General features: G+C 42.6%; 1 protein-coding gene across 1 annotated transcript in view; it reads right to left on the bottom strand.

The window, feature by feature from the left end:
* The window catches only part of LOC307118381 (uncharacterized protein), a gene marked incomplete at its 3' end in the record, with an annotated part of 128968 nt that extends 120951 nt beyond the window's left edge, over positions 1–8017 (bottom strand). Inside the window, exons 1-10 of the mRNA XM_079803993.1 lie at positions 7665–8017; positions 7142–7237; positions 5215–5325; positions 4850–5056; positions 4585–4680; positions 4174–4437; positions 3890–3984; positions 3679–3729; positions 3063–3447; positions 2781–2960 (exon numbers count right to left, since the gene is read on the bottom strand). Coding sequence (XP_079660119.1) covers positions 2781–2960; positions 3063–3447; positions 3679–3729; positions 3890–3984; positions 4174–4437; positions 4585–4680; positions 4850–5056; positions 5215–5325; positions 7142–7237; positions 7665–7698 — 1519 coding nt within the window. The 5' untranslated portion in view covers positions 7699–8017. The remainder of the gene's footprint in view (positions 1–2780; positions 2961–3062; positions 3448–3678; positions 3730–3889; positions 3985–4173; positions 4438–4584; positions 4681–4849; positions 5057–5214; positions 5326–7141; positions 7238–7664) is intronic.
* Positions 8018–12317: the final 4300 nt, after the last annotated feature.

The raw sequence follows: 12317 nt of genomic DNA, 5'->3' as shown, positions 1-12317 counted from the left end.
CACAAAATCCAGGCCTGGTCCTCTCTCGTCCCTCACTGTCGTCGCTCCTCCTTTATAGTCCCTCACTCCTCCGCGAGGGCCGAGATCGCTGCGGCGCTCAGCTGGCGCTCATCCTCCCTGATGTGCGCCGCCTCGTCCCGCCCTCACGGTCCCTCGGCCTCGCTGCTCGCCACATACCCCCAACGCCCTTCGCAGGCGATCACGGCGGCCGCGGGACCTGGGGGTAAGAACAGCGAGGTGAGAGAACGGAGCGGGGAGCATGAGGAGCGACAGAGACGAGAGAGTGGAGAGAGGAGAAAAGAAAAAAAAAAAAAAAAAAATTCTGGTCCGGTTCCCAGACACACTGCCGCTCGGTCCTCAGCCAGCCGAGAGGCTCTTCCTCGCGGTGCCATGCGGTGGTACTGGACGGCCGGTGGACGGCTCGACACTCCTCCGCCCCCTGGCGGCTGGCGGTGGCTCCTCCTTCTGAGGGCGGCCGGAAGCGAGTCCCCGTCCCGCGCTCCCTGCTCCTCCCCAACCTGGCGGACGGCAGCGCTCCGGCTCCTCCCCAATATGGCGGGCGGCAGCAGGCTTCGGCTCCGGGCAAGCGCTGGGGACTCCTTCGCCCCCTCGCGGACGGCAGCCACCCCACCTCGACCCAGGGGCACGGCAGCGAGCTCTCCGTCCCACCGACCTTCATCCGCTCCAGCACCACCGCTTCGGGCAGCCGCTCGCGGACTTCTCTCCTCCGCGCTGCCCGAACTCCGCGGCACCGCGATCCCCCTCAGCTGCGAGGGCTCTTCGACAGCGTGTCCCTCCTTCCTCCCGGGTTTCGGCACCACTGTAGTAAACGTTGTTTGTACGGGAAGAAGGAGGCGGGAACCGGCGGACAATCAAAACATTTAATCAAAATAAAATGGCGGCGACAGCCCCTCACGGTCGACTGCCGCCTACATACAAACAAACACAAAATGAAAATAAAAAGCTGCAGCCCCTCACGGACGACTGCAGCGAACACAAAATAAAACATAACACAAAATCCAGGCCTGGTCCTCTCTCGTCCCTCACTGTCGTCGCTCCTCCTTTATAGTCCCTCACTCCTCCGCGAGGGCCGAGATCGCTGCGGCGCGCAGCTGGCGCTCATCCTCCCTGATGAGCGCCGCCTCGTCCCGCCCTCACGGTCCCTCGGCCTCGCCACAGTGTCTATAATGTAATATGCTAAACTGACTTTATTGCGGGTGCGGGTCGGGCGTCGGTTCTATTTTAAGCGGGTCGGGTCGGGTGCGGATTTTAATTAGTGCTGTTGTCGGAGAAGGGGTCGGATGCGGTTTTAAGCACTGCGGGTACGGGCGGGTGCGGGTTTACAAAATCGGAGCTGTGCAGGACTCTGTTCTAGACAATAGCATTTTATATGGTCTGATTTTATGGTAGGTATTGAACTTAATGATATTAAACTACAGTGTATGGAAAAGAGAAATCAAAATTTGTATACAAAAAAAAATAAATACAATTTGCCATGTGCACCAGGAAAGACAAATTATAAACTGAAGAAGTATGCCTGTCATTCAGTATGATAAGCATTTCAATAAAACAATTCATATAATTCATATTTTTGAATAAATAGCTTCTGTGTTTAAAATTGCCCTGTGTATAATGAGCTGGTGGGTTTATGGTGAGGTGTGTTGCACACCGGGTGTGATGGGCCGCTTTGTGCCAGAAAGTCCAGGGCCACTTTTTTGCCCCAGTCCACCCCTGCTTTCCAGTGTCTTCATGCGCAGGAAGTTGTGCAACACACATGTGGCCTTCACACACACCTCTGCAACCTCTGGACTGGTTGCAATGACACGGGCGGTACATCCGCCACCAAGCTGAGAGGATGCCAAAGGCGCACTCAACTACCAACCTAGCCCGGCTGAGGCGGTAATTGAACACCCTTTTCTCTGGTGGGATGTGATGTCCAGGGTATGGCCGCAAGAGGTTGGTCATCAGTGGGAAGCCCTCATCCCCGGCAGATTGACCATTATTTGGCTTGACACCGGAGTGGTCTGGATCAGGTGATGATGGACCAGGATCGGCTTGGGTTCCTGTCAGGTCGGGGTTGGACTTCTGGTCAAGTCTCGAGCTCAAGCCCTCCACCAAGGACAGCAAGTGTTATCTCCTATCCAATACAAAGATTATATGAACATGTGAACTCATGAATGTTTTTTTTTTTTTTAGCTGATTTACAACAGAACTGAATTCTTGCAATTGCATCACTAATTGTGTTATTTTCCTGTTTATTACTGTGAAGCTGCTGTGAAACAATCTGTATTGTATAAAGCGCCGTATAAATGAAGCTGACTTGACTTGACTATAACAAGAACATGAACACAAATTTGAAAACCTCACTACAAATAATCCAGAATTGAAGATAAATGATATTAATCCTACTCTTGTCTGTTACACTACCTCACACCTGAAATCACTGATCGAGTGAATCTCCTGAACTTCTCCTGAACTTCTCCAGATCATTTCTAATCCATTCATGTTGTAACACCTGCTCTAACGTCGGCCGTTTCGTTGGATCCCGGGCTAGGCACTGGCTAATCAGATCACTGCATTCTGTACACATTTTATTAAGGAGAGAGCTGGTTAGTCATGATGACCATGTGACACGAATGTTGGCAATTATGAAAACAGCATCTGGTGAACTATAAACTGAATGCATTTCAACTTGAAACATCTTACATACTTCACCTTTACCTGTTTCTAAACAGAGCCTTTGCTTTATGTGTGTGTGTTTATCGATATTCTTCACTCACCTTTGGATAAGTTGGAGTTCTGAAATGTAACTTTGGCCTGTGTGATTTCCGTTCTATTGCCAAAGGGAGAACGTCCGTTAACCATCAGGTACAACAACACCCCTAGAGCCCAGACATTTGCTGGGACGGCGTGGAATCGAGATTCTGTGAAGACTTCAGGTGGGCAGTAAGAAGGTAATCCTGTGAGCAAGACATTTTTGCACATTGTTGAGCAATTTCTTCAAAGCATCAAATAATCAGAAAGTCACTACATCCAGGTTTCCACACTCCAAAAATACTCACCACGGTATATTTTTGTCTCGTAGCCATCACCACTAAGTAGCTGACCGCAGCCAAAGTCGATCAGCTTGAGCTCTAACGTGTTTGTCTTCACCAGGAAATTCTCTGCATGAACGTCATTATGAAAAACGCCATGCTCGATGCAGTGCTGTACCGCCAGCGCAGCCTGTCGCAGGATGACCCGTGCTGTTGTTTCATCCAGTTGACACGAATGACGAATGATGAAGTCCAGCAAGCTCTCGCAGGGGTCAGGGAACTCCATTATGAGAACGAATGTCCGAGGATGTTCAAACCAGTCGTACAGTCGGACGACGTAGGGGCTTATGGGTTCATGCCTCATCATTAGCAGCAGCGCCACTTCTGTAACGAGAGGTTCGGGATGCCCGGGCTAGAGAAAAGTAGTAGACAGAAGGTTAGCTGGGTAAAAATCTGAAGAAAACCTATCATTTTTAAATGTACTTTTCTTTGATCTTTACAGACACGATCATCAGAGCCTTTCCAGGTTTATTGATCTATTACATTTACACCTAATGCTTCCTACAGGTGTATTGACTACAGTAATCAGCACTTAAACAACAAACAGCACTTAAACAACAAATACAACTTTTGACCAACTTACAATATCAAGATAACGATCATTGTCAATCTTGTGCATCTGCTTGATGGCAACCTGCAAAAAAAAAAACAGCGTTCAATAACGGTATTCAAGCGCCTGACTTTGCACATAACATTTACGATTTGAGCATCTAAGTATTAACCCATCTGTATTAAGAATGTTTTGATGCATGCAAGAGCAAAAATGTTTGTACAATTCAGCAAGATTGCTTTACCTTTTTGCCATCAAACTTCCGTGTTCCCTTGAACACTCTCCCAAAAGTTCCGGATCCAATCATCTCTCCCACGTTATAGAGAGTCTCAAAGGAGTCTGAAAAACAAAATATGAGAAATGTATGAGCTTGCAAACAAGACGATAATAATACTGTTTAAAACAATGTTGGAGAAATAATGTCTTTAATAATTTTAATAATAAATAATACTTTTACTTTAAAAAAAGGTTCCCAGTAAAATGAAATCCAATGTGACTGTACACTGCCCAGCCTTATTTCAGTCTCACCTGTTGAGCTCGTGTTCACCGGTGAAGCCTCCATAAGGCCATTTGAAGTCTCCGTTGGCTCGACGGGAACTTGACCTGGCAGCGGATGGCACATCCACTCTTCGTCGCTCCAACTGCCCTGTTCGTTTCGGCTATCCGATCTATCGCCACTCCACCTCCAATCGACGATGTACGAGCCTCTGCTGCTAAGGCTCAACGACTCTCTGCAGAACCGCCTCACTGTATTGTCCTCAGAGAGGGACAAATATGATGTGGACATGATGCCTGCTGAAGACATTTTTAATAATATTAATAATCAATGTCAATGGTGAAATTGTTACTTTATGTTTTATTTTTTTCAACTTTCTATTTTCAATGACACATTATTTTGTTAACTGAGCCATAACTTGTGTAATAAAAGCCTATTCTGACCTCTGCGAAAGCCTTTAGATGGAGTGGACGGACGTCCATGATCATCTGGGCTCTGCCGGCTGCCGCTCTGCCACTCTCTCTTCCTGTCAGTCCGACCTGTTGGCACAGAAACAGAAAACTCAGAAGACAGAAGCGCTAAATGTGTAGGAAGCTCCTGGATCTGTGATTGCTAGATCCTTTGTTTTATATTAAAAATATCAGTGCAAACAAGACGATAATAATTCTGTTTAAAACAATGTTGGAGAAATAATGTCTGCAGATTGACCATTATTTGGCTTGACGCCGGAGTGATCTGGATCAGGTGATGATGGACCAGGATCGGGCTCTGGCTCCAGATCCGCTGGAGGAACAAAAGACTCCACAACATCCACATCACTGAGACAACAGCAGAGGAGCGAGCGCCTCACAGCCTTACACACGTTCCTGAGGAAAGAACGAACTCGTTTCCTCTTCTTACATTCTGTGGGTTTTTCTGAAATGAAGAAAACAAAACTGAATGATTAGAAACATCTCTGACGTCCAATTAGGCAGTGATAAAATGACATAACTTACGTTTTACTTAAAAAAAAGGTCACCAGTAAAATGAAATTCAATGTGACTGTACACTGCCCAGCCTTATTTCAGTCTCACCTGTTGAGCTCGTGATGTACGAGCCTCGGCTGCTAAGGCTCAACGACTCTCTGCAGAACCGCCTCACTATATTGTCCTCAGAGAGGGACAAATATGATGTGGACATGGTGCCTGGTCAAGACATTTTTAATAATATTAATAATCAATGTCAGTGGTCACATGAAATTGTTATTTTCAATGACACATTATTTGTTAAAGGGTTAGTTCACCCAAACGCCGGCGCTACGTCATATTCTCGCGCATGCGTCGTGGAGGCCTACACGGAAGACAAGAAGAGGTTGAATAAAGGCGTTATTTTGATTTTTTTTTTGGCACAAAAACTATTGACGTCGCCTCGTAAAATTATTGTAGAGCCACTGTGGTGAGATGGACTTTGTAACGACATTTTAAGTGCCTTTTATGGGTCTTGTGAGTGTAAATGTACCAGGGTTTTTCCTACATTGAAAATTTTTTGGCGGCCGCCAAAACAAATTTTTGTCCCGCCAAAGCTTTATTTGATGAGCTATTGTGATTTATGAATGATGTAGAATAGATGCTGCGCTTGTAACTGAGTGACAGAGAGACGATCAGAGCTCCTCCCTCGCTCGCACTCTCTCTGTCTTCAAAATAAGCATTCTTAGCTTTCTAATATTTCACATATTACGTTAATAAAAATCAAAAGGTCGGAAGACCGAATCCATGTTGCACGTGGCGCTATCAGACGATGTTTTCCTTTCATTGCCGCTGGGTGTGAAATGCGCTCAAAAAACATTGACTGATTCTCTGACCAGCTGACATAAAGCATACTTTCAATAAACGGGAAACAAATCGTGTCCAGTTATGAAGTGTTTTCTGTGTGTTGACAAATCTTTCGCGATGTTCTAACAGACGGGATTCGCACACAACGCGTCTGCTAATGTCCGATTCGCAACCTAATGAACCGAATCATTTTAACGACTGGTTAGAACAACTGATCTGTCCAACACTGAACTAACGAATCAGTTTAAATTTACTCAGAACACCTGAAATGAGAACACAAGTGTGCTTACACAATTTAGCAAGAGTGGGTGTAAGAGTTAGTTTTAATTATCCAGTCTTTCAGCTTATTTATGTTCATAATGTGTAGTAAAATAAATAGCCTATAAATCACTTAGTTTAGACTGTGAGGTGAACCCAGAACAAAGTTGTTGTTAGCTAGCTGATAATTTTATGAAATTGTATATGGCAGAAAATTAGGCTATTTGTTCATTTTTTAAAAACTACTTTTTAATATTGATATGATTATATACCAAAACAATTATCAGTAAATAGTGTAAAAATGAGGAACAAAAACAAACATCAAGGTATCCCACATGAAGAAATACTATAGTATATTATAGTAAAATTACTATAGTGTTTTTGAGCCATACTATAGTAAAGATACTACAGTAAATTGTAGTATATTGTATTATATTATAGTATTTACTACACTTTGTTTATTTACTGTAGTATATTTACTATAGTACAGTTCAAAAACACTATAGTATTTACTAGAGTAATTTTACTATAATATACTATAGTATTTTTTCATGTGGGATCAAAATAAGATAAGCAAAAGTTACAAACTTTCTTTGAATTTATTTAAAATGTATTGTCAGTATTGCGCTTGCAGATCATGTGGGTAGGGGACTTTTTTTACTGTGCGTGCGTGTGTCATGTCTGTCAGCCACCACCGAAGACCATTTTTGACCCAGGAAAAACCCTGTGTACTGAATGCCAATGGAGGCCTATCTGAGGCCTTCTCAGCCATCAGCTTTCAACAAAAAATATCTTCATTTGTGTTCCGAAGATGAAGGTCTTAAGGGTGTCGAACGACATGAGGGTGAGTAATTAATGACATCATTTTCATTTTTGGGTGAACTAACCCTTTAACTGAGCCATAACTTGTGTAATAAAAGCCTATTCTGACCTCTGCGAAAGCCTTTAGATGGAGTGGACGGACGTCCATGATCATCTGGGCTCTGCCGGCTGCCGCTCTGCCACGCTCTCTTCCTGTCAGTCTGACCTGTGGGCACAGAAACAGAAAACTCAGAAGACAGAAGCGCTAAATGTGTAGGAAGCTCCTGGATCTGTGATCTGGGTCTGGTCTGGCAGCGTATCCTGGGGGCCAGTTGCATAAACTAAGCCATTACGTTAAGACAGTGTCTTAAGATCTAGTATGAGCCACTAGCAGTTAGGCAAGTCTATGTTTTTATGTAACTGATTTAAAAAAATGTATGAACAGTCTTAAAGAAAAAAAATGTATGTCTAACTTGTAAGACTAGTCTTAACGGTTTATGCAACCGGCCCAGGCCTGATCACGGTCATCAGAACACTGTCTGTCTCCAAACCTCCTGACCAGCCGTCTGAGAGAAAGCAGCTCTCCTGGATATGGAGCGGCCCGAGGCTGAAATATTTCAGTAACATAACATAACTAACGTTAAAGCACTCACCTTCTCTTTCACCCATCATCTTCGCCATCGACATCCTCCTGCAATCTGGAACAAAAACAATACAAAACACAAAACAAAACAAAACAACACACAATACAATACAATAAACTCTCCTCAAAAATACTCCTCCAAAAAAAAAGAAAACAAAAACAAAGAATTAATCAAACTCGACACTCCTAAAATAAGAAAAGAACAATAAGATAAAAGTATCTACAACTCAAAAATGTAACTCTGTAAAGGATATCTCCTGCGATGTTCTTCCAGAATAAAAGTCTCGTCTCCTCCAAACAGCTTCAAAATTTCAAGGTCAGCACAGAAAATATTCTGCAAAAGTTTGTGAAATCGCCTCAGTCGTCTCTCTCAACAACAGATCAACAACAAAATCGGTGCGTGTCTGAGTCTGCGTCAGAATTCATAACAGGCGTCGCCATAGCAACTAAAACGTGAATCATTCATATGAGCGGAGCCGTGAGCGCGCATCGATCTGAACACATTTATTGAATAGTTACAAACTTCATTTGGACGTTTTCTTTATTAAAAAGTTTGAACCTGTTTCATTGACTCAGTTCAAAACTTTGATTCAGTGATTCCTCTGCATCATCATCACTCAGAAATGCTAGATGTCTGTGCATGCATCAAAATGTGTTGGTAAATACTTTGATTTATTTATTTTTACTATATTTTTGCATATGAATAAAAAATATTAAATAATGTTTCCTTGTATTAGTTTAACCTCTCAATCCGCAGTGGTGCATTAAAGGATTAATGAAATGATAAATTATTAATTTAATGCTTCATTTAGCATTTAATTAAATGCTAAAGGACCGGCCACTTAAACATCAGCATAATAAATGCAGTTACTCATCTTTCATCTCCTATCGTGCAGATCCGATCGGACGAATCCAATAAACACCAGCATGTAAGTGTAAGGGTCCACTCTGAAAAATAGAGGGGGGCAAACAAAAAAATCCTCCTTCATTTACTTGAGCGTATTTGAGTTATATTAGTAATTAATCACGTCCATTTTCAATGCAATAGCGAGTATTCTGAGGATCTCCCCTGCAGTTTAGAGTCTTCAGCTCCAGTTAAACCCTCCCAGGTCTCTCTCCTTCAATCACAGGCCTTCTGATGACTCATTATATACAGGAAGCGCATTACAGGCTCCGTGAGGTGTCAGTCAAAGCGGCTATGGTTTTGGTTGGATAAAGGCAGGCAATGCCTAGCCAATGCCTTGCCAACAAAGGTTTGATTGATGGACGTTGTAACCAATCAAAAGGCATCATCTTGCGAGAGCACACCGCAGTGGAGACTGGCACTTCTTATCAACTAAATTAGTTTTTTACACTTTGTAAATTCTGTAATAGTTGCTTTAGTTTTTCAGTAACTGTATATATCCATTATAATTAGCAGTTTATTGCAGATTTATTTGAATGAAACGCTACTCTTTACAATTACAAATCTTCTGAAATAAAGGGCCTTTTTGAAAGGACGCCTAGAGGTTTTTTTTTTTTTTTTTGACATAAAAGCTTACAGAAGCTACATTTGTAAGAGTATCATCCTCAAATTTGAATCACAACATGATCAGAAATGCAGTTTTATATTTAGGTTATTTTCAGGCCTTTAACATTAAAGTATCATCAATTTTTCCCTGAGTGAATTTCAATACAACTTTTCAGGGTAGAGGAGGCGTGCAAGATGGCGCCCTGATCACATGTACGTTTGTGAGCTCAGCAATCCCAAACTGTTTTATAATAGTTACAACGAAACTTTTTTTTTGTTGAGAATTTCCATTTATTAATGTCTTGAATTTTTGGAACAACGATAATGGGAGGATCTGAAAAGAGGAAAGGTGTGAAGAAGTCAGGGAAAACAGTGTCGGATACTCCTGCTGGATCTGCTGGCACAGGTGACGATAAACAAGCAGTCGAACGACATAACAGTACTCCTGCAACCGGGGTATTGAAGGACAGTTTGCTAGCCTAGAAATCTAGACGCACCCTAGCGTAGGGTTGCCACCCGTCCCGTAAAATACGGAATCGTCCCGTATTTACAAGCAAAATAACGCGTTCCGTATCAAACCAATACGGGACGCGATTTGTCCCGTATTTTACACAGGTCCACACATAGTTCAATAAACACATACGGAGTTTGCAGTGTGGAGAATACTGATAGCAAATATAAAGAATCAATTTCACAATAAGTAGTACAGGAGCTCATTTGTGCGTGATTGCGGGCTTTGTTGCTATAGCGGCGGAGTCTCGAGAACATGCGCTGTGCCAGAGTGTGCCTGTAAACTTGCGCGGTTTTTTAAAAACATGTCGAGCTTGCGTTGCGTCCACCGTTTGAAGAACGCAAGGGGATCTCCAGATATAGAACTGAATTAATATCAAAAAGGTATCAATGGGTCTGTCCAGTAAATCATGATGAACCTCAGGCCAACTGCACACTTTATGAGAAGCATTTCAGTGTCTCAGACTGTCTGACTGTGGTGACAGACCAGTCTATGTGACAGACACATCCGTGCTTCTAAAGGTAGGCCTATAGTTTTTTTTAATGGATAATATATTAATATAATATTCCAATACATTATCAGAGCTTGGCAGACAGAATTATTATTTTTTTAGACAGGTTAATTTATAGATTCTAGCCTAATAAATGTTATTATTAATTTATCATTTATTTAGGCTATATCATACATAATAAATAATCCTGTCATTTAAAGTTTATGACATTTAAAAAATATTTAGATAAAAATGGGACAAATAATTACACGATAATATAGTCATAATTTAAGTAAATTATTCAAAGAAAATAAACATTTTTAAAATTCAAAAAAGTGATTAGGCCTGGTTCAGAATGACTTCTTAAAGGGACAGTTCACCCAAAAATGAAAATTCTGTCATCATTTATTCACCCTCAAGTTGTTCCAAACATGTATACATTTCTTTGTTATGTTGAACACGTAGGAAGATTACTGTGGAAGTCAATGGTGCCCCCAAAGCAGCCTGGTACAAACTTTCTTCAAAATATCTTCTTTTGTGTAGGCCTACAGGAGAACAAAGAAACTCATACAGGTTTGGAACATCATGAGGCGTCATAAGTGCACCAAATAGGCTAAGAGTTCTTTAGAATTAAATAAAATAATCAAATGTAAAATAATATAGCATGTGTTCTGTTGCAAATTCACGTACTTGATCTTATGTTTTCTTATGGTTTATTATTGAGCTGTCAAGTTGTTAATGTTGAAATAATCATTTCATGACGTATTCTTTATTTCTGCCCTTTATGCAATTGTTTTTTAGGGGATTTTTTTTTTCGGGGGTGGATATTTGCTGTCAAAGTGAGGCCAAAGTGAATGGGAGTCAATGGGATGCTAACAGCAGGTGATGGCTTGGTTAGCAATGGCTGCCCCTATGGAAGGTACACTTTCCGGGGGCTGGATTACCCCGTTGGGAAAAACCAAACTCTGGTCAGGCCAATCACAGCGTGTGTAGAGTCGGTGGGCGGGCTTTACATAATGACGGTACGAGTTGCGGAGGTTCTGCGTGCCACTCGTAAACACAGAAGCTGGCGAACAGCGGTCTTTTGAATCGGCTTTGACTCTGGAAGACTTGGAGTTAAGCTTGGAGTTAAGCCGTAGTCAACGCTTCTCGTTTACTTTGAATGGGTGACGTCATGCGTTGCCGAACTGAATTGTGGGTTCCGTTGCGTCGCTTCACTCGCGTTGCAAGCATAGGTTGCAAGCGGCAAAAGTTGAAGATTTCTCAACTTTTCAAGCGCCAACGCAGGCGTCATCCAATCAGATCACCCTATGCAAATATCCTAGAGCAGACGCTAGCCAATAGCGTTCGTTTAAAACACTGGTGAATGAAGAGTGAAGAACGATCTAAAATGGAGGAAAAGCTAATTATTGCGGTTGGTAATCACCCGGTCCTTTACGACCAACAAGGCCGGACTTACCATTGGGCTTGACTGGGCTGAAGCCCATGGGCCCCGCCCAATAGGGGGCCCCGCCCTTTTACGTTGATTTTTTTCAATAATATGTCAGTCATTTAATTTTTAATTTAAAGTTTGTTGATTGGAAAACGTGCGTGCTTATTGGGCGCGAAAAGGTCCGAAATCCGTTCAAAATAAGGATGCTAATGTCAAGGCTTCTGAACGCCACTACAAACATCAGAAGAGACTCGATTGATGTCAGAAGTTCGCTTCGTTTGGATGATGTGAACACGGTCTTCCGAACTCGGGTGCGCACCCGCGAACCGTACCAGAGTCCCCTTAAAAAGGGTGGTCTGGGGTACGGTTCATGTGAACTCCGGTACGGTTCGCTGCTGATGTGAACGCAATCGTACTAAATCGTGGAAGTGAACCGATATTAATTACATATGATTTGATAAAAATGTGTGTTTGTGTGTGTTTCACTCATTTCCGCAATCGCAATCGAACTCGGGTTCGTTCCAGGCAATCGAACCAAGTGTGAAAGCACCCTAAAACTCATTTGAATGGTGAGTACTTGCCCAGAGAATGGTTGCTCTACCCACCATCCATCGGTTGTGTATTTTGTTTTGCTTGCCGCCTTTTTGGCAAAGTTTGCCGGTCAATCCCTTTTTGAGTCTGGCTATATGTGATGTAGTAGACATACTGTAGGTCAAAGTC

Source organism: Gobio gobio (assembly GCF_949357685.1).
Source record: "Gobio gobio genome assembly, chromosome: 22".
NCBI lineage: Eukaryota > Metazoa > Chordata > Actinopteri > Cypriniformes > Gobionidae > Gobio > Gobio gobio.
The sequence above is the reverse complement of the archived record's forward strand: the minus strand, read 5'-3'. Positions and strand labels throughout refer to the sequence as shown.